Source organism: Lissotriton helveticus, chromosome 10, assembly GCF_964261635.1.
Source record: "Lissotriton helveticus chromosome 10, aLisHel1.1, whole genome shotgun sequence".
Taxonomy (NCBI): Eukaryota; Metazoa; Chordata; class Amphibia; order Caudata; family Salamandridae; genus Lissotriton; species Lissotriton helveticus.
In genome coordinates this window covers 251,805,468-251,828,301 of record NC_136071.1, presented here as the reverse complement: position 1 = coordinate 251,828,301, position 22,834 = coordinate 251,805,468, and the positions used below count along the sequence as shown (strand labels likewise).

The 22,834-nt window shown below is 48.4% G+C and overlaps 1 protein-coding gene across 1 annotated transcript in view; it reads right to left on the bottom strand.

Annotated features, from left to right (window-relative positions):
* SMG1 (SMG1 nonsense mediated mRNA decay associated PI3K related kinase) overlaps positions 1 to 22,834 on the bottom strand; it is a 1,634,890-nt gene that overhangs the window by 1,077,945 nt on the left and 534,111 nt on the right. The window contains exon 23 of the mRNA XM_078665250.1: positions 7,944 to 8,098. Within this exon, the coding sequence (XP_078521376.1) occupies positions 7,944 to 8,098 (155 nt within the window). The remainder of the gene's footprint in view (positions 1 to 7,943; positions 8,099 to 22,834) is intronic.

The window sequence follows — 22,834 nt, the reverse complement described above, 5'->3', positions numbered from 1 at the left end:
CCAGTAAATGGGCATAACACAGAATTTTTTCTTCCTACCCCTCCTATGCGAGGGGCACAGCAATATTTATTAAAAAGCGCACACCGTTCATGTTGGCTGGAACCGCCTGTGATTCTCAAGGACGGTATTGTCTAGCATGGGGCAGATTGGGGTCCGACTCAGTCACCTTAGCCTGTTGCTATGGACCGAATGTAGACGATCCGCAGTTTTATACTACATTGTGGGCAAAAATCTTTGATATAGGGTCCAACAACATCATATGAGGTGGTGACTTTAATATAGCCTGCAACCCAGTGGTTGATAGATCGCACCCTGCCCCTCATCACTACACCAAGGCACGGGTAATACTAAATACCGTTTGACCGACGCATGGAGACATGCACATCCCAATGGTAGGGAGGGTACCCACTTCACGGCACATGCAGCATATTGGGTGCGTCTGGACTATCTGTTCCTCTCTGCGGGGCTTTGGCCGGCCGTCTTGCGGGTGAAACATTTGGCCAACACGTATTCAGATCACGCACCTGTTAAACTTACTCTGTCCACGGACCGCCGCGTGGCAGATGGAGGTTGCAGGCCACCGCTTTGTTGGACTCTGTATTTCAGGAGGAACTTCGAGAGGAAGTACAGGATTTCTTTGTGTGCAATAAGGACACAGTTGACAAAGTAGAAACCATTTGGGAGGCATTTAAGGTGACATTAAGGGGATATTACATAGCGAAGGGGGCAGGGCTACTTAAGGACATTGTACATATGTTACATAGATTAGAGACAGAACTCAAAACACTGGAGATTACATTGTCCTGTCAAGCAGATGGGGCCACAAGGGCGACGTTCAGGGAGAAACTAAGGGAATATATGGATGCGGCGTGCAGAGAGAAACGCTTTAGGGGAAAATACTGGGAGGCTCGTCGCTATGGTGAGGGGGGAGAGGCCGGGTAGGGTGCTGGCCGAGACCTTTAGAAGACCAAGATGCTCCAACTATGTACTGGAACTAGAAGGCCTGGATGGGGTGGTGTACAGAGACGCTGTAAATATTCTTAATGCCTTTACAGCACACTATGCTAAATTAAACACTTCGCAATGAGCGGACGCACTAGACTTCGATCAATATCTGGGTGAAGTGACGCTGGGATGGTTGAGCGATGTGCAGCGGGAATTTCTGTGTGCCCCGTTCGAACTCGATGAGGTGAGGGAGGCAATTATGCATATGCAATCTGGGAAGGCCACGGGGACAGATGGCATTCCCATCGACATCTATAAAACATATAGATTTAATGGCCCCTATACTATGTGAGGTCTAGGAGGATGCATTAGACACGGGACATCTTCCTCCCTCCATGAGAAAAGCTCTCATCACCTCACTTTTAAAGCCAGGGAAACCACCTCAGCAGTGTGACTCCTACAGGCCTCTGTCTCTCCTTAACTGTGACGTTAACATATTGGCCAAGCTTGTCGCCACACGACTCAGCCTGCTCATGGAAAACTTGATATTGCCCGATCAGTCAGGTTTTGGTCCCGGAAGGGCGACGTCTCATAATTTAAGAACAATTTTCACAATCCGCAATAACGTCTCATCGGAACTGCCTTTGGCGGCTGTTTTTTTTAGATGCCACAAAGGCTTTCGACTCGATAGAGTGGGATTATATATTTGGAGTGATGTCGCGTATGGGGTTCCCACCCCTTTTCCTTTCTTGGATACAGCTATTGTACTGTTTACCAGTCGCGAAGGTGCTTATTAACGGTAACATTTCTCAGGCGTTTCCGATCTCAAGAAGTACCAGACAAGGTTGCCCATTGTCACCCTTAATTTTCGCGATAGCTGTTGAGCCGCTGGCGGCTAAGCTGAGACAACATCACTGAGATAAGGCACTTAGATGTAATATGAGGCAGATTTTGATCTCTCTCTATGTGGACAATATCACGTTATATATCTGGGACCCACAACACAACTTGAACCCTATTCTCAGAGAATTTATAGTATTCGGGAAACTTTCTGGGGTTCAGATAAATAGGGGCAAGTCTTGTATTTTCCCTCTCACAGCTGCAACTACTCGTTTCCCACTGGATTACCCGCTGGAATAGTGTGAAGAGGACTTGAGATACCTGGGCATCCGCATAACGAGAGACCGAGACAAACTGATGCGCCTTAAATACGGCACAACCATGACTCGCATAACGGACAATGTGTCTCGCTGGATCACACTTCCGCTCTCTATGGCAGGGCGGATGTCGCTAATTAAAATGGTGGTACTCCCCCAGTTGCTGTACTTGTTTATGAACATACCGTTCCACCCGGGGATTTATTTTTTTAAGACGCTTAAGTAGGAAATGACGCAATTGATATGGGGGAGGCAAGCAACCACGGTTGCAATGGAACGTTCTCATTAGGCCCTACTCGCAGGGAGGGTTTGGGGTACCCAACTTTGAATTGTATTATGTTAGTGCACAGGCGCGTATGCGTATTTCTGGATACACCAACCGCGTTATATGCCTCAAGTTGCAGCAGAGCATTGGCTCGCACTTCCGGTTCCCATCGATGGTGCGCTGAATATTCCACTCCCTGTTAGAGGCAAGGCACCAACCACTGTTACTTGCACGGCCTCAGCATTGGCCACTCTAGGTAAATTGTTGGATGTCCCCATGCTTTACTCCCCACTACTGCCACTTGTGTACCATCCTACTATGCCTCTTCAAGAAGAGATTTTTCATAAGTTTAAGAAGCACACACACATTGCAACATGGGGTGACATGTTTCATGAAGGAACTTTTAGGACGATTGAGCACATCTTTCAGAGGTTGCAGCAGACGCCACTTGACACATTTTTGTATATACGTCTTAGACAGGGTATTCGCTCTGTTACCCCAGATTTCCCGGCGGAACCCCCGGTCCTTGCGCCGTTGCAGCGGATTCTCCAGGGGGCCCCAGCCAAACGGTTAGTCTCCATAATATATCATACAGAACACACACACGGAGGGCGGAGCCGTCTGCATTGGCGAGAATGCGCTGGGATGTAGAACTAGGTGCAGTGATGACGGATGACCTATGGGAATACTGCTCCTCGCAAACTGAGCAGGTGTCAGCCAGTAGTCTATTACGTGTGATCCATTATAAATTTCTCCATAGGCTGTATTATACTCCAGTCCGAATGCATAGATACAAACTGAAACTGAGGGAGAATGACAGATGCGACAGATGTCGAGCCCCTGGGGCTGACTTTTTACATCTTGCATGGGAGTGCCCGGAGGTGAATGCGTACTGGATGCTAGTGTTTGAAGCCTTATCTTTGATGATAAATACAAAGATCAAACCCACACCGATGATGGCCCTAATGGGATACGTTAAAGCGATGCAAGCAGTGCACCGTAAATTTGTGGCCTTAGCATTGTTGATGGCCAAGAGACGAGTGGCGTGTCGCTGGGGTACCCAAATTTTAAGATGGGATTACTGATCTCATACACTGTCAGGAACAACTGGCGATATACGCAGAGTTGCTGCCTGTGACCTCCAGGCCCAGAGATATTTGGGCACCGCTATCGTGTTATTTATTGGCATACCCTCAGGAATAACTAGTAACGGAATACCATGTGTTTTGTTGTATTTTTTCTCTTGCATTCTATAATGTACTATATAGCCACATTGTACATCTGGAGGGACTCATTGCTGGGAAAGTTGTGCTAATTTACTGTATTAACAAAGTAATGGCTGTGATCCATTGGCGTGGACAGGTCACAACTGAATGGAAACGAGATGTGCCTCCGTGCTAACAAAGATATTGTTGTGAGGTTATACGTGATTAGAGTAGAGATAATCCCTGTATATTTTTTTATGTTTCTTTTTTCCATGCTTGAGACAAAATACCCCTGTATGTGTTATACCCTGCTTGATGAGACCAATCCTGTAGTATTGAATGTCCAGGGTCGCTTCGTCTGACGTCACCGATTACTGTATTCGGATCACTGATGTAACTGCACTGACTTACTGAATGTGCGATGACCTACCTGTATAAGTTGTTAGAAAATCAATAAAAAGAAACTTTTTTAAAAAAGCATGCATTATTGAATGGGCCAGATCCTTCAAGAGGGGAAGCTCTATTCATGGGAGCAGTTTCAACATGTAACCAAAAAGACGGTGTCAAAGTTTAAATTTATCTAACTACAAAGTTGGTGCTGAGCCATGGAAGGAGATAAAGCTGGCACCAATAATTTGGAGGGGCACTTGATCAACAGCCCACAACAGAAGATGGTGGTAACCTGGTATGGGTTAGTTATGGATATCTTAGAGGAATGGCAGAGTGCACAAATCTCTTTGTGGGGAGAAATAATGCCAAATAGAAGGCTCGATCAATTATGGCAAGTATCTTTCCGGTTAAATTATAGGGAAGTTAAACCGGCATATTTCAAGAGGAACCAACTTTTTTCCTTACACTGAGCTTACTGGCTAGTAAAACGGAAGGGTTCTGAAGAGGCATATTGCAAGAAATGTGGCATAAAGAACGCTGATGATGTCCATATGTTCGTACTCCGCCCCAATATTCAGGACTTATTAAAGAATGCTTTAATAATCTTGCACTGCCTTAAACTCCTTCTTTACTGATAAAATCATTGCCATCAAGAATTCCATTCCCCACTCACTTCCGCCCGCCACATCAGTTCCTCTCCCTGTTAATACATCTACCTTCTCTCAGTTTCCTGCGCTCGACCCGGAATCACTCACTAGACTGTCCACCCGCGTGAAATCTGGATCTCCCAAGGACTGCTGTCCCCCTTTCGTGCTCCGCGACATCTGTCATGCCCTCCCACACTGTATCCTTCCCCTGCTCAACTCTTCTGTCATCTCAGGCTCAGTCCCCAGCTCATTTAAAGAGGCTACATTGGTGCCCCTCTTAAAAAAGCCTGGCGCCGATTCAGCAGTCCTGGCCAATTATCGCCCCATCTCCCTCCTACCTTTCTTTTCCAAAATCCTTGAGGCTCATGTCACGACCTGCCTCTCACACTTCATCGAGGAATCCAACTACCTTGCACCCAACCAGGCCGGGTTCAGACCAGCCCACTCCACCGAGGCCGTGATCCTCGCTGTGCTGGATAATCTCAGGCGCAGCGAGGACAAAGGACATCCCCAGGCTCTGGTCTTACTCGATCTATCGGCGGCTTTCGACACGGTGGACCATAACATCTTAATCCACCGTGTCGAATCCGCCGGAATCTGTGGGGCGGCTCTGTCTTGGATCAAATCCTTCCTCGAGGAGAGGTCCCAGGCAGTAAGCATGGGTCCCTTCTGTGCCTCTAGTGTCCCCTCGTCCTGCGGAGTCCCTCAAGGATCATCCTTGTCTCCCCTCCTTTTTAATTTGTACCTTCAACCCCTCCTTCACTCCCTGGGTAAATGGGATATCACCGTGTTTAACTACGCGGATGATTTACAACTTATTTTTCCCCTCACTTCCCCTGACGCTGTCACCAATTTTCAGACTGCCATGACACACATCCAGCTTTGGATGAACCAAAATCAGCTCAAGCTCAATCCAGGCAAGACTGAGCTCCTCCTCCCGGGGAGAAGTGCACAGTTTTGGGGCCCTCAGTACTGGCCGATTGAGCTTGGAACACCACCTTCTCCTGCTGGATGTGTTAAGAGTCTCGGAATTCTGATCGACTCTGGACTCACCCTCAAGGCACAGGTGAGCGCAGTAACATCTTCCTGTATGTTTCAACTTTACAGGATCCGGAAAGTCGCTCACCTCCTTTCACCTGAAGCCTTGCTGCAAGTCCTAATAGCCCTGGTGAGGTCCCGGCTGAACTTTTCGAACTCAATCTACCACGGTCTCCCTCAATCTTTGCTATCGAGGTTGCAGATCGTCCAAAACCAGGCCGCCCGGTTGGTCTTCAAAATCCCCAAATGGCAGTCGGCCCAACCTTTATTACGCCATCTTCATTGGTTACCAGTGAACGAAAGAATTACGTTCAAGGTCCACTGTCTGATCTTTAAAGCTCTCACTGGCCCTGCCCCTGCTTTCCTTAAATCTCTTATCACTCCCTATTGCCCTCCCCGCACCCTGAGGTCTGCCCATCTCTCGCTTCTTGTTGTTCCCCGTTTTAAACTTGCAAGATCTGGTGGCCGCAGCTTTTCCTGCTTAGCCCCTAAGCTGTGGAACTCCCTCCCTCTTGCACTCAAGTCATCTTGTTCCCTCCTTTCTTTCAGGAAATCCTTAAAAACAATACTCTTCCCTCATTAAAATCTCCGCTCCCCTCCTTCTTCCCTTCTTTTCCAATCCAATCAGCGCCAGGAAACCTCCGGTGACAGTGCGCTTAAGAAATCCATAATAACATAACATAACGTAAGTTTCTGAACAACCTCTTACATACTCAAATCCAGGCACGCCCTTAATTAATTATTTTTGGGATGTCACCAGAAGTAGGAGACCCTTTAGGTTATGGCAACAAATTGGTGTTAAATTTAATTTTGCTGGGAGGAAGACAGATTGTAACTATTGGATTCAGTCGCTGTCCCCTTCCAGGGCAAAGTGGCTTGGCTCAGTATTATATGTTCGTAAGATGGATTTGATTCGTACCTCTTAAAAATAAAAGTGGCTAAGGTATGGCTCCCCTTGACTACTTGGGTGAAAAGGAAATGGAGGATAATTTTTTAGCTCAATTAGGAAGGGATTGGATCATTTTCGATTGGGTCTTATGATTTACAGTCATTTGAGGACATGCCATTGGTAGTCAAGCCCCCTTTTTCCATAATGCTGTTTCCGCAGAGGTTTTTTCTAAAGGCAGACTACAGAGACAGAGGGGAAATTCGGAGGTTTCAGCTGGAAGCAAGCATGGCAAATGAGGACAAAGTTGTACATTAAAACGTAAGTACATTTTTAAATAAAAATAATTTTGTTTTGCTTACGTTGATCTCTAGGCCACTGTCCTGAAAAAAGACACCAAGTGTATTTAAGAAGTTTTAGCAGACCACTCAGAGTTTCGAGATTAGAATAGTGTCGCCTGCAAATGTAGGGATCTTGGGGTGTGCTATAGTGGGGACATCTGCTGGACGCTCAACAAGGTAATCTACTAGACCATTAAAAAAATAAAAAATTAGAAAAGGATAGGAGCCAATACACACCCTTGACGTTAATCTTTAGACACCATGATCTTATCAGTCAGTTGGCTCTGGGCTCCCCATCTGACCCGGGCCAATTTTTTTTCATGAAGCATAATCAATAAAGATAGGATGTCGTGAGGCATGTCCATCGTCTTCAGAACCTGCCACAGCATCAACCACAGACTATTTTAGATCGACAAAGATGACATAAGTTGCCCCTCCCGAGCAAAACAGTCTTGCAATAGATAATGACAAAATAAAAGACCTGGTCTATCGTAGATGTATCAACTCTAAAGCCCACTTGAAGCAGCTTATGATGTCTTTTTCTTGATATCCAAAGCTGAATTCTTACCAGGATCCTAAGCCAGCAAACTTGTGTATGCAATCAATTAGGCTGATAGGAATATAATTGACCGGGGAACACTTGATTTATACACCAGTACAACCTCCGCTCCCTGACACAATTCAAGGATTGGAGCACCCATAGCAATCAACAGAATGAGAGCGGAGAGGGCGTGAGGCTAAGGTGGGCGGGTGTGTGCGCACAAAAAAGACATATTATACAGGTTTCATTTACAGAGTGTTCAGAGCAACTTAACCACACAGCTGGTTTGGCATCCTGACTGAATTAATACTCTGTAAAAAAGGAAAACAGCAACGTCCCAAACTGTTCAAGTGTAATCAATTATTAGATAAAAGGTGCCATTCTTTACCTATCAAAGAAACCGATACAACAATAATTTTACAACTGCTTGGATAACAAAATACAGATTCGGATTATGAGCAATTGTCACTAATTCTGTAAAATGACAAATGTAAAATTGACAAAATGTTTATGTACGTTTTTACTTACCGACCGTCTGCCTGAAGTGCAACCGAATTAATCCAGCCAAAGCTCTTTCCAATAACTGCAGCTGACCAAATAGCTAATCCCTGTATAGCTTCAGGACAATGCAGCTCACAAAGAGCTTCGACAACCATCATGACTGTCATTTCCAATTCATTTCCCTAAAAGCAAAAACATAAGTCAACTAATTTTAGGAATGTAAAAATAAAGGGCACAATACATTATTAGAACTAATGCATACGTTTCATTGCACTTGACCAGCCGAAGAAAACCCAAAAAGGATCATTTATCCAGTTGGTTCGCTGAATTATTTCTGTTCTTCTCTCAAAGGACCCTGCACATCAGCTGCAGTTTATAAATCTAATACCATTAACCTATTAATCCCTTTCCTTTAGGTGCATGAAAATTGCACTTTGAATAATTTCATATTCTGGTACTGGTGAGCAAAGTACGCAAGTTCTAAATAACGCAGGGACTAAAGCAGGTGTCGGTTGTAAGAAAGAGACCTCTTTTTGCATGGTTTCCGCCACTTTTTGCTGAATGAAAATGACTTTATTACAGGTTTGTAAATGCATTAAATACAGTGGAAATACTGTTAGATTATTTGTAACTACTTTGCAGATTACTTTCTGGATTACTTATTGTACTCAGTGTGATACACCAAGATATCACACTAGGACATTTCCTAGAGAAAAGGTAAGTAAGCAATTTTTAGTTCTTTGCAGTTTTCTTAAAGTTCAATACAAAACCAACTCCACATTTAGAAAAATTTACAAGGAAAAACAGTGTATTCCTATGTAGATAAATGAAGTTATTGGTTAACAGGTAAGTACTTTGTTGTGGGAGTTGGTATTCTGGGGTTAGAACCAGGGTTCCCCCCATAGTCAAGAATGCACTCTCAAAACACCCTCAGCTGCACTAGGGCAGCCAGGTGCTGAGGCCCAATGGTATTCAATGGGCGATAGGGGGCCTCCAGTTGGTGGCTGCTCACAAGCAGGCCACAAGGTTATGGGAGCAAAGCTCCTGGGGTTTAGCTCAGGGCAAAGGGGCATTCGTTTTAGCAAGTATACCCGCAGGGGCGGCTGGGTGCAGGGTGATGGTTTGGTGTCGGGTGCCATGTTGATTTCAATGGGGATTCTCTGGTTTCAACAAAGACTGCAGGCTCGCGGACGGAGGTCTTCCTGAGGTTACCACCGGTTGGAGAGGTAAGTTGGGATGCCTGTGGATGCTGGGATACCGTCGGTTGGGCCACCTAAGGCCTTGGGACTTTGGGTGCAGGGGTGTCTTTAGGCGTCAGATCTTCCTTACCAGCTTCGGTCGCGGTCAGGGGGATCCTCCAGTAAAAAAGCTGTAGGCTTTGCTGGGAGATTCGAGGCGGGTTATAGATTACCAAATCTCAAGTCAGGATCACGGGGAGAACTCCTCGTGGCGTTGGGCCACTCAAACTCGGGCTGTGGGCATCGGGTGCAGAGTGGCGCAGACTCGTACATTTGTCCAGCGCCAGAGATTGTGGGTGAGCAGATCCGGTGCTCACGGGACACAGACTAATCTGTGGAAGGCAGGGCAGATCTTAAGGTTCTTGAGGTTGCTGGCTGCAGGACACACCAGAATTTTGCTTCTGCCGGTTCGAGGTGGTGACAGGCTGGTAGGGTGGGTTCAAGTCACTGGGCGTCCTCTTCTTAACATCAGCACGGCTCTTCGGTCCTTCTTTCCTTCTTGGTCGGTTCTTGTCTGAGGAGGCAAGGTTCAGGGGTGCCCCTAAAAACTAGATAGCAGGGTGTACCAGGTAGGGACATTTTGGGACCAATGGGCCCTTCCTTGCGGGGGGTACACCCCATATTATGTCACCTTCCAGTGGGAGGGGAGAATTTGCCTCACTCTGGTTGGCTGAGTCCACCCACCTGCAAGGTGGCAGGGACTGAGAGCTATGCTTCATCTCGCCTCCCGCACCTAAGGGGTGGGGTTGGTAAAGGTGGGCACACCTCCCTTCCTCACTTGGTTTTCCCGCCAATTCTCCCACCTAAAGGGGCGGTCAGAACCGGTGGGGGCCAGTTGCTGGAAGCAGCAAAAGGCCTGGGGGAGCTCACAAAGGTGGCAAGCATTTGAAGCTTCCGATTCATCGACCCTGCCCATCCTGGGTAAGGAGGCTTGGCACCTCGTCCCAGGACATGCATTGTTTGAGACCCCCGAGAGCTGCAGGATAAGACCCAGGGGTCTAGAAACATGTCTGGTTGTGGCAGCTGGTGAGCAGCCACTCCGCCTGGACACTAGTGTTAGGGCGTTTTTCAGGGGGCCTCTCTAAGATTCCCCCTGTGTGCATTTTTCATTAAATCCCCCACTGGCATCAGTATGGGTTTAATGTGCTGAGAAATTTGATACCAAACTTCCCAGTTTTCAGTAAAGACATTATGGTGCTGTGGAGTCCCAGTATCATATACTCTTAATGGCATTGCTGCACTTACAATGTCTAAGAATTGTCTTAGACACTGTAGGAGTACTGGGCTTATGCCATGTACCCTTTGGGTGGCTGACCTATGCCAGGGCAGTGGGTTGGAGGCATGGCACACAGGGATGTGTGCCATGTCGACTCTTCACTTTGTTCTGCACCAAAACATGCAGCTTGCAAAGGAAGTGTGTGTGTGTTAAGGTACAGGGCCTCTAAGGGTGGCACAATAAGTGCTGCAGTCCTTAGAGGCCTTCCCTGGTACCATTTACAAGGGACTGACCTGTGGCCAAGAGTGCCAATTGGGTTTTCTTTTCAATGCAGTTTAGGGAAAGAACATAGGCCCCGAGTACCTGTTTGGCAGGAGCCCAGGGCAGACTCAGTTAAAGCACATCAGCAGTTCAGCAAAAAGAGGGCACTTTCTTACATCGGTGAACCACACAATGCAGAAACATACTGTAAGAAAATGACTCTTTTCTATGTTCACCACCAAGTTATTGGACTGACGCAGCAGTTTTTTCAGCTGAACTGCAGTTGAACACTAAGGCTTGCTAATCAGACCTCAGAGCCAGTGGCCCGACCCTAAAAGGTCCATGTCCAATTGTCTGCTAACAGATAGGCATAGGCTAACTTACTTGTAAGCCCCTAGTATATGGTACCCAGGGTACACACGGTATGTAAGTTAGAAGGTCATCTCGATTGCAGAATGGTTGTGCCACCCTGGATGTGACACCAGTAAAACATTTCTCCCAGTCTGCCACTGCAGACCAGACAAGCAATTTGTAACTGCTAGCATGGGCTTGCCACTGGCAACAGTGGCAAAGCCAGGCCTCTTCCGGTAAGATGTGAAAGTCATCCCTATGTAAGGCCTACTGAGCCCTACAGCAGACTGCGGGATGTTTCCTGGGCAGAACATGCATTTTTCATGCCCTGCAATAGAAACGCAAAAATGCTGTTTTTACTGTGGAAAGTCTTGGTTAACCCATTGGCGAGTACAGGGTTACACGTGGACGGCATAGATGTTCCAACTGCTGAATGGTGCGACCAAAAGTGAAACTTCCAAGGTGTCAAACAACTCATGACATTAAGCCAGACTGGATTCTCTTGTCAAAATTAATTTAACATTTTGTGGTGTGCAACTTTTACAAAGTTGCCACTTTGCCAACTTCCATCTCCTTGTCCGTAACAGTTGCACATGGAGCTTGAATCTGAGAAGCCTTCGGCCCTCCTAGGGAGACATTCTAACGACTTTCAGGAAAGGAGACAGCAGGGGCCTGCATTACCTCCCTCTGGCAGGAAGCCACATTGGTGTGACCCAAAAGACGAGCTTCAACGATAAAGTCGACTTTGTAGAGTATATGGGGTAAATTGGGAGAGAAGGAGCCCCATTGTTACATAGACTAGTTGGCACCCAGGGAGGAGAAAGGAAACCTGTCAAACTGATTTTTATGAGGCGTGTAGCCCCCTTGGTAGCCACACATTTGGGGTGCACGATGGAGCTCAACAGACTGAGCGAGGGGTCCAACCATATTGGAAGTCGGCAGAAGGGTGCATTTTGAAATAGCCAGATGGCACACTTCGCAGGAAGTGGTCATCAGGAGGGTGGGATCCTACTAGCCCATTTGCTACTGCCTGCGCCCATCTAGAGGGCATTTTCTCGGCATAAAAAGGTATCACTGGTACCCTGAAATCAGATCTCCACTGTAAAGGAAGAAAGACTGTCCTGTTGTACCGGGGAACAGGCAAAGAGAGGCTGCACCAGAGTGGACCATACCTGCTGACCCTGGTGGCTAGTAAAGGGTCGGTACCAGTGTGCTGATCTTGGAAAAGTCATCTTAGGAGCCCAGCTGAAACAAGAAATTTCATGGGTCAGTTTGCGGACCCAGTTCGCAGCAAAGGGCCCACAACAGCGGAAAAAGCCAGGTGGGGTGAGTTGGGAGTCCAAATCTTCAAGCAACAGCTTCTCATCACCACGCAACACCAGTGATCAGGGCCAGACGCTCACAGCTGCACCAGAGTGTGCTGAACTTGAGAACGCTGGAGTGCAGCTTGGTCACACAAATGGTGAGTTATTGCTCAAGGAAGGATGCTGGTGTGACCGCGATACCAGGCGACTGGACTTCTGCCAGGGCTGAAACAATATCGAGGGACGTTGACCACTGTGGACAGGACTGCCTCAAGCCCATGAAACAAGGAGTTGCCGCAGGAAGGCCCCCAATGACTGGCATCGCATCTACAGCATGTTCAGCATCCTGTATCCCGTGGATCAGGACCACTCCTTAGAATCTATAGCAAAGCGCCAAAAGTGCCTGGAACTCCCTGAAGACTGCTTCTACCTTTGAGGTAACTGTTTCTGTGAACCATGTTGGTCCCCGACTGGCTCCCTGTCGAAGATGGTCACTTAAAGTAACTTTAGTAACCGCACTGACACCCACATATTTCCTTGAAAAAGACTGACAAATTTGTTGCATTTGCCAGTGCTTGTTCGTGGTCAAGTGAAAACTGCATATGTACTATACCTTGTAAACCCTCTGGTGAATCTTTTTCTTTGTAGTGTCTAAAAATACAGTCTATTTTGTTTTATAAATTGGTGGCGGATTTATTCAATGTCTCGTGTATTTCTTCAATTATTTCGCTCCTGTTTAAATGCTTTACACTTGTTCTTTTGTGTAAGCCTTGCTGATCACAGCACAGCTACCCAGGGTTGACCTTGAGATTTGACAAACAAAACCTACAGGCACTAAAGGGATTGGTAAGTATATTATACAGTGAGGTAGCAAACCACACAATACACCCCATTTCCTTAAACATACAAACTCAAAGTCTACCCTTCACTAGAAATGTAGATTACTAACATCTAATAATTTTGAATAATATCAGAAACTCTATTAAGTAGCATTATAGATAAAAAAATGATGAGGGGATGAGGACTCATTTCTATTCTGTAGTAGTGAAATAGCTGAACACCTTCGCAGGAGCCTTTTTCGGTGGCATAGGTGCAGCCCCTTGACTTCTTCCCTCTGTGAAAGGAGGCGCCCGCCCCTTGATATGACTCTAAATCCACAAATCCTTTCAGGTGTAATGCTTTCTAGTTTGCAAAAATCGACACTTAGAAGAAATTTAACAGAAAAACAGTCAATGGTTTCCTATGGAAGAAAATTCAGGTTATGGGCAAGTACAGTTAGGAATACTTTCTCGGTTCAGTACTGGGCTAAAAGGTACAGTACTGGCTTCTCTCCTGATCACAGGTGAGTAATACGGAATTCGTTATTCGGCTGATTTAGATGAATATTTTAAACTTTCAAAACTCCACACTTAGAAGAAATTTCAAGTGAAACCAGTCAATGTTAACCTATGGAAGAAAAGTGAGTGATCGGTTTGTAGGTAAGTACTCGACTGGTTGAGTTAAGGTTCTGGGCATAGACTCAGGGGTCTTCCAGGGGCAGAAAGGAACAGTAGTTACACCCTCAGCAGCACAGGGGCAGCCGGGTGTAGAGAGAGAAGGCACAATGCAATCCAATGGAGGGTAGGGGGCCTTTGGTTTGTGGCTGCAAGCAAGTAGGCCACGCAGCTGTGGGAGCTGAGCTCCTGGTCACTTAATAAGGGTAAGTGGGGAAGTAGAGTTGGGTAGAACATGCACTTTCAGCGGCACTCGGGCAGCTGAGTGCAGGGTGCTTTTGAGCCATCGGGCGCTCAATGTTATCCAATAGGAGAGTTTAAAAGTGAAAAAAGGCTGCATGCTCAGGGACGGAGATTCTTCAGGTGCGACCACCACTTCGAGGGGTAAGATGGGTTCTTGGAGAAGAGGAAGGTACCCCAAAGGAAGGAACAAGGAGAGGCAGGGCGCCGGGTGCAGGGGTGTCTTTTGGTGTCGGGAATTCTTGATAGTAGTTGGAGGGGTCCCTGGGTCTGAGGCTGCAGGCGTCGTCTTGTTCGACGAGGAGGGTCCTTGGGCACTGCACTTCGGGTCACAGTCGCCGGGGGGACGTCCTCGTGGTCTTGGGCCACTCAGGCACAGGCAGGGCTCGGTGGGTGCAGAGTGGGATGAATTCGCGGTTCCTGGCTGGCACCAGGGGTATTGCGGTTTGAGCAGAACCACTGCTCGTGGGAGTCCCAGTCTTTTGGAAGGTTCAAGGCAGGAAGGTCCTCCAGGGTGTAGGAAGGTGGATATCGGACTATGGTTACCCCCAACTTTTTGCCTAGTGTTTTGCTGGTTTTTTACTTAGTTGGCCTGGGATCCTGCTATTCAGGACCCCAGGCTTCCTGCTCTTTCTGTTAAAATGGACTCCATGTACCTTAGGTACATATCTAATTGGATACTGGGTCACCTTATCAGTCCCTGTACAGTGTACCTTAGGTACCCAGGGCATAGGTGTACCCAGGGCCTACCAGGGGCTGCAGCATGTATTATGCCACCCCTGGCTGGCCATCCAAACTGACACAACTGGCTGCTAAGACAGCTGTGGCAAGGTGGTGTAATCACCCTTTGCTATAGATATAGTATACCTATATCTAACCCTAAAATGGACACATATATTCCTATCAGTCACTCCTATGGCAGGCCTTATCAATCCTGAAGGCAGAGTGCTTGGAATTATGTGAGATGATGCTCTGGCATGAGCTGAGCCCGTCTGCAGCTTGCGGAACCAAGTCCTAATAGCTGTTCCATGATAACGCTATACCATATACTCTTAAGTGCATTATAATCCTCGCGGTTAAATGCTAACTCTGGTATAACATTATCAAAACATGTCGAGTAAGGTGTCATACGAATTGGAATACTACCCCCTCGCCAATTCTGGCGACGGGGGTAGCATTCCCCCATTCTAGAGGGACACGACATGTATGTAACTGTGAACCCGGGTTAAAGTTAACTCGAGCCTTGGCATCACAAAATGAATGCTGCGACCACAGACACAAGTCTGACCTCCTGCTGCTGGGAGTCCTTCCAGCGAGGGAGGCTTGGACAAAGGGTTTCCTGCCTTGGGAGGTGCTAGCACCACCCCAGACAGGATTTTGTGTATTGGGTAGGATAGGCCTGAAAGGAATGAGACATGCCTGGGGCACACAAGGTGCCCTGTGCATACACCGGTTCAAACCAGTTGCTGGGGCATCCCTGCCCCAGCTCTGGCGCGAAAACCGGACAAAGGATAGGGGGTGTAACCACCCCCCTTCCTGGTCCCACCCAGGGGAGGGACCTAGTCACCAGTATAGCCCCCTTTAGCAGGATAAAGGTAGGAGCTGGTCCCATTCCAAATTAGATTAATCCTGAACTACTCTACAAGAAGAAACTCTGGACTTCGACGTTCTGCTCCACAGAAGACTGAAGAAATCTCCCTTGTGGGCAAGGAGTGTCCACCCTGCAACTGCAGGCACCGTCAAGCGTCCAGCGGCTTCACTTTGTCGTCTTCCCTCGAGGATCCAGACGAGACCCGGATTCCCAGACCTCTCCAACCTCAACTCACATCTGCAGCACAGCTGAGACCCGTGGGTGCGACGAGATACGTGGGACCGGCCATCTTGAAAGAAACTGCACTTGGCTTCCAGCACGACTCCCGAGGTAAACTCGACCAAGTGCTTTGGGGATTGAGAAGCCCCAGCTCCGAGCAGCCCCTGCACCGAAGATCAGCCCTCCAGCTTCCACGAGATCTGCGTGGGGCCCTTCTGCTGGTTTGCTGCTCGACGCGTTGTCTGGTCACTTGAAGGCTGGCTAGTGGCCTCCTAGACGACGAACTTTGAAAACTACACTGCTAGTCTGGTTGCTCCAGACTGGCCCTTGCTCCCTTCCAAAAGAGGAGCACCCTGGACCCTCCTGGTCCACTCCAGACGCCGTTTCCACTCACCGCGTGGGTTGCCTTTGCCAAGGCCTGTTGAGTCCAAATCCGGAGCCGACACCGCCGACAGCGAGAGCCTGCGTGGGACAGCTCGTGCCTCCATCCTGGTCGTCGAAGACACCTCCTGGTCCACGTGGCTGCAGAGACAAGCGTCCACTCTTCACCTGATCGCGACGACATCTGGTTCCTTCCTGGTTTCACTCCAGTCACTGGCTAGTGACTTTGAACATTGTCCCCTCGGCTTTCAGGTCTTCAGCATCTCTGATCCACCCTTGGATCACACCGGACATCGTCCTCCTGGTCGCCTGCAGCATCTTTTCCTCCAGGCCCCATAGACTTCAACGCCGGAACCCGACACGACTTTGCACCTATGCACCCGCAGCCCGTGGGTGAGGTAACAAGAGCATTTCGGTGCTCAAGGGTAGATTGACTCTCCTAGTGTCCAGTTCCACAGTCGTTTTAGTCCTAACTAGTCAGGATTGTCCGTACTTACCTCTTTCTTGAACTGTACTGTCCATAGACGTTGTTACGCATCTTGCGTGTGAGTTCACACTCTGCACACGCGTTCCGTGGGCCTCCTATTACTTACCTAAAGTAAGGATAGCGTAGTCCCAGCGATCTTACAGCCTCTGGACAGCTCCATTACTTCTATCGACTTACACATTCAATTTACTTAGTATATGGTTTGCCGTGCCCCTAGGGCACCATTGTAATTTTGTGCAACTTATCGTATTTTGAGAGATTGTCATGTGCTCAGCCCTCTGATCTCATAAAGAGTTCAGAGGTGTTTGTTATTAATAAATATATTGTTTATTTTCATAACAACCTGTGTGGTGTCCTTTCATCTGGTATTCAAGGGGTTATATTGTGGTAAACAGCTGGCTTCACGTGCCAAAAGAGTTTAGCCTAAGACTGCTTTGTCCATGCTACCATTAGGATAGCTGGTCTATAAGGTTGACTTACAACCAATCACCATAAGGGTTGTTTGGACTGATATATGATGCTCACTAGTTCTAGTGATCACCTTGTATCAGGCCAACTTCTCACACAGGGTTGTCGCGGTTGCTGTCTGCAGGACACGCCGGAGTTTCACAGGAGCAGGTTCAAGGATCAACAGGCCTGTAGGGTTCTGGGGCCAAGTCAGTGGGCGTCATCCTTTTGTTAGCAGCTGCGCTGCAGGTCTTATTGTTTCTTTTTGTTGTTCTTGTTGCAATCGGAATCTGAGGAAGGAGGGCTCAGGGTGCGACTAAATACTAATTTTAGGGGGGTTACAGGTAGGGCAAGGGCAGGGACCAATGGGTCCCTGTCCTGGGGTGGGTACAACCCCTAGCCTGCTCCTCTCCTGTGGGAGGGGGCAGGAGCCTAGCTGTGATTGGGCAGGGCTTTCAAAATGGCTGGAACCCGGAGTCGTGCTTCAACTCGCCTAGGCTGGCACACCCCCTTCCCTTACTTCGGGTTTCCCGCGGTTTTTCCCGCCAGAGTGGGGGTCAGAACGGTGGTGGCCAGTTGCTGGGTACAGCAAGTGGCCTGGAGAAGCTCACCAAGGCGGTATGCCTTTGAAGCTTCCCCTGCCCATCCTGGGGGAGGAGGCTTGGCACCTCGTCCTAGGATGTGCATTGTTTCCGGCCCCCAAGAGCGGCAGGCTCTCGACCCAGGGGTCCAGAAACATGTCTGGTGGTGGCAGCCTCGGTAGCCACACAGTCAGGATACTGGCAGTTGGTTAGGCTTCAGGGGGCATCTCTAAGATGCCCTCTGTCGTGCATTTTACATTAAATCCCACACTGGCTTCAATGCGGGTTTAATGTGCTAAGAAGTTTGATACCAAACTTCTCAGTCTTCAGTGAAGCCATCATGGATCTGTGGAGTTCGTAATGACGACCTCTCAACACCACATACTCTTAATGGCAGCACTGCACTTACAGTGCCCAGGAATGGACCTGGGTACTGCAGGGGCACACGGATCATGCACCTGTGCCGACACCACTGACTTAGGGCACCCAGCTAGAGGGGTAACTGATGAATGCCAGGGCAGTGAGCTTGTGGGCATGGCACACAGGGATGTGTGCCATGCAGACTCTCTGTTTAGTTCTGTACTCAGACACTCTGCCTACAAAGGCAGTGTGTGGGTGTCAGGGTACAGGGCCCCAGAGGGTGGCACAATAAGTGCTGCAGCCCTTAGGGGTCTTCTCTGGTCACTATGCCCTGGGTACCTAGGGTACCATTTACTAGGGGCTGACAGGTGGCCAGAGATGCCAATTGGGTTTTAGTTTCAACACAGTTTTAGGGAAGGAACACAGGCCCTGGGCAACTGGTTGGAAGGAGCCCAGGGCACACTCAGTCAAAGCACATCAGCAATTCAGCAAAAAGCGGGGGCATACCCATGCAAGAAAGATGGCACTTTCTCACATACAGTAGTTACAGTTGTTGCAATGGGCAGCAAAATTTCAAACACAATGCAACATGGAGCTCAATGGGAATTTCTAGTTAAATGCAATTAGTTACTTTATGGATTACTTTTCTAACCACAGGACTGAATCCTAGATTCAGTCCTTGGGCGTCTCCTGTTAACAGTTGAGTAAAAGCGTTTTGGCTACAGTAGTGATTTTTAAAGAATATTATTGTATTTTAAAAGTTGACAAAAACTTTTTCACATAGAATCACCAATGTTATCCAATGGGAGGAAATTCACTTAGCTGGTAAGTAGTGTTATAGTTACTTTTTCTTACTCAGTGGTGGATCCTGGATCCAGCACTGGTGCATCTCCTGTAAACAGTTGAAAGAATGCATTTAAGTCAGACAAGCGATTTTTATTGAATATTTGTAGTTTGTGAAAATCGACACAAACTTTTCAGGTGAAAACCAGACAATGGATTCCTATGGAAGGAAATACAAGTTACTGGTAAGTAGGATTAAAATTACTTTTCAGGGTCAGTGCTGGGCTAAAAGATGCAGCACTGGTTTCTCTCCTGTTAACAGGTGAGTAAATCAGAATTCATTGTTCAGCTGATTTTAGATGAATATTTTAAAGTTTCAAAACTCCACACTTGGAAGAATTTCCAAGTGAAACTTGTCAATATTACCCTATGGAAGAAAAGTGAGGTATCAGCTTTTAGGTAAGTTCTGGACTGGCAGAGTTAAGGTTCTGGGCATAGACTCAGGGGTCTCCCAGGGTCAGGTAGGTACAGTTGGTACACCCACAGCGGCACAGGGGCAGCCGGGTGCAGAGGTAGTTAGGCCCAATGTTATCCAATTTGAGGCAGAGGGCCTGCGGTTGGTGGCTGCTGGCTAGCAGGCCACGCGGTTGTGGGAGCTGGGCTCCTGGTCACTTCTTCAGGTCAAATGGGTAAGTAGATGATGACAAAGGATGCATTGCCCGGGCCACTCGGGCGGCTGGGTGCAGGGTGCTTTTGAGCCGTAGGGCGCTCAATGTTAATCAATGGAGATCTTGGAAGGTGAACAAAGGCTGCAGGCTCGGGGACGGAGATTCTTCAGGAGCGACCAACACTTCGAGGGGTAAGTTGAGATCTTGGAGCATAGGCAGACACCCAGGAGTTGGGCACAGGGGGCCGGGGGGTGCCGGGTGCAGGGGTGTCTTTTGACGTCGGGAAATCTTATCCTCTGCTGGTTGCAGTTGGAGAGGTCTCCTGTTGTGAGTCTGCAGGTGTCGTCTGGGTCGTCAAGGAGGGTCTTTGGGCACTGGATTTCAGGTTACAATTGCCGGGGGACGTCCTCAGGGTCTTTGTCCACTCGGGCATAGGCCGGGCTCGGCAGGTGCAGAGTGGGCTGGATATGCGGTTCCTGGCTGGCACCAGGGGTATTGCTGTTTTAGCAGAACCACTGCTCATGGGAGTCCCAGTCTTTAAGAGGTTCAAGGCAGGCAGGTCCTCCGGGGATTTCAAGGTTGCTGTCCGCAGGAGACGCCGGGATTTAGCAGGAGCAGGTTCCAACAGGCCGGTAGGGCTGGGAAAAGTCAGTTGGTGTTGTCCTCTTGTTAGCAGCTGCACGGCAGGTCTTCTTCTTGATCTTCTTTCTTATAATATTCAAATCGGGATCTGAGGAAGGTAGGTTCAGGGTGCTCCTAAATACTAAATTTAGGGGTGTTACAGGTAGGGTGAGGGCAGGGACCAATGAGTCCCTGTCCTGGGATGAGTACACCCCCTATCCTGCTCCTCTCCTGTGGGAGGGGGGCAGGAGCCTATCGCTGATTGGGCAGGGCTCCCCATCCTCAAGATGGCCGGAGCCCGGAGTTGTGCTTCACCTCGCCTCTCCCACCAGAGGGGTGGAGTTGGCACAGGCTGGCACACCCCCTTTCCTCTCGTAGGGTTTCCCGCCAGTCTTCCCGCCAGAGTGGTAGTCAGAACAGGTGGGGGCCAGTTGCTGAGTACAGCAAGTGGCCTGGAGAAGCCCACAAAGGCAGCATGCCTTTGAAGCTTACCCTGTCCATCCTGGGGGAGGAGGCTTGGCACCTCATCCCAGGATGTGCATTGTTTCAGGCCCAGGAGAGTGGGGGGGCTCTCAAACCCAGGGGTCCAGCAACATGTCTGCTGTGTGGCAGCCTAGGTAGCCTCTCAGACAAGATGTGGATTGTAGGTTAGGTTTCAGGGGGCATCTCTAAGATGCCCTCTGTAGTGCATTTTATATTAAATCCCACAATGGCATCAGTGGTGGTTTAGTGTGCTGAGAAGTTTGGTATCAAACTTGTCAGTCTTCAGTGTAGCCATTATGGTGCTGTGGAGTTTGTAATGACAATCTCCCAGCACCATATACTCTTAATGGCATCACTGCACGTACAGTGCCCAGGAATGGCCCTGGGTACTGTAGGGGCACAGGGCTCTTGCACCTGTGCCCCTACAATAAGTGCTGCAGCTCTTAGGGGTCTTCTGTGGTCACAGTGCCCTGGGTATCTAGGGTACCATTTACCAGGGGCTGACCTGTGGCCAGAGATGCCAATTGGGTTTAGGTTACGACACAGTTTTAGGGAAGGAACACAGGCCCCGGGTACCTGGTTGGCAGGAACCCAGGGCACACTCAGTCAAAGTACATTAGCTATTGAGCAAAAAGTGGGGGCATAATATGCAAGAAAGATGGCACTTTCTCACACTTGTGCATCTAAAAGAGACACGTTAGTGATAGATTCCTTACCGTAGAATGATACCCCAGCAATACCAACCCCGGTGGTGGGTCTGCGAACCAAGATAACACCAGAAAGTCACGGAGAACAGAACGGCCAAAGAAGCAGTCTCTACGGACTTGAATGTCAAGGCAGTAATGCTTGGTAAACGTGTGCAGCAAGGCCCACGTAGCTGCCTGACAGATGTCCTGCAAGGGAACACCGCGCCCCAAAGCAGGAGTGGCTGCCGTTGCCCAGGTAGAATGGGCACGCATACCCACAGGAGGCTCCTTCTTAGCCAACGTGTAACATGCTTTGATGCACAGAACGACTCACCGAAAGATGGTCCGTTTGTGCACGGCCCAACCTTTTTTGGCGCTCACGTAGCCAACAAAAAGTTGGTCATCCACCCAGAACTGTTGTGTGCGCTTCAGATAGAATGAGAGCGTACGTCTTCCCGCCCCGCTGCGGGACGGGGCGTGCTGCGACTGGCGACTACGCTGGAGCACTTTGATTTTGTAAGTGCAATGTGAGTTGTATTTGAGTGAGTGAGGTAGGGTCAGGGGTGAATGGCAAAGTGATGTTAAAAAATACCTGGCCTTATGGATTCAAAAAAACGTTATTGGTCATAGGCTGGTATTAATAAAAACAGTGTGTCGGAGAGTCAAAGCAATTAATGTGCTGATTCTCCTTGAAAAGTCAACATGTTTCGAGGCTTATGGCAGCCCCTTCGTCAGGACGGAGTAGATCCCTCTGACACTCACTGGTTGCTATCAATATGTAACAAGCATTTGCAATGCAATAGGTCTCGCATTTGCAAGAATTTAACCTATTGGCATTGTAAATGACAATCCCTTTTATTTATGTTGTAAAAACTAACACGTAAATAAAAGGCAATGTCATTTACAATACAATTTACAATACCAATAGGTCCAAAACTCGCAGTTGCGAGACCTATTGCATTGCAAATGCTTGTTTTTAGCGTGCCCGGGCCTATTTTTAATCCCAATCCAACCCTGGATAGTGGGCTTCAGGCCTCGGTAATTTGTCGGTTCCCTAAGGGGTAGGAGTAGGAGAAGGAAGAGGAAGGCTTGAGGAGGTAACACGCTGATTACTTAGCGGTAATCCTTGCTACTCCAGTTACCTTTCCTTGCTGACAGCTCAGGTGGTGCCCCGTCCCACTCCAACCTTCGCTTGACCCTCGACCCCGGTGCTTGTTGATGTCACCACAGGGTGTGCAGGAGCTATTATAGCTTTGGCTTGGTCACGTGGTGTGCCCACCCGAGTGACATTCGTATTGGGGCGTGGAAAGGCCGGGTAAAGAAGATTAGTGTTAAATAATTGGTGCATTATCCTGCTCAGCTACATGAAATATACGGGTTCCCTTCCTACCCAAGCTGGCCGTGACACTACTGCCACCCCCGAGAACGAGCCCTAACTGTGGCATTCACCCCGTGACCTGGACGCAGCCCCCCCCCCTTACTCCCTGCTGCACCACAACACATGTTTA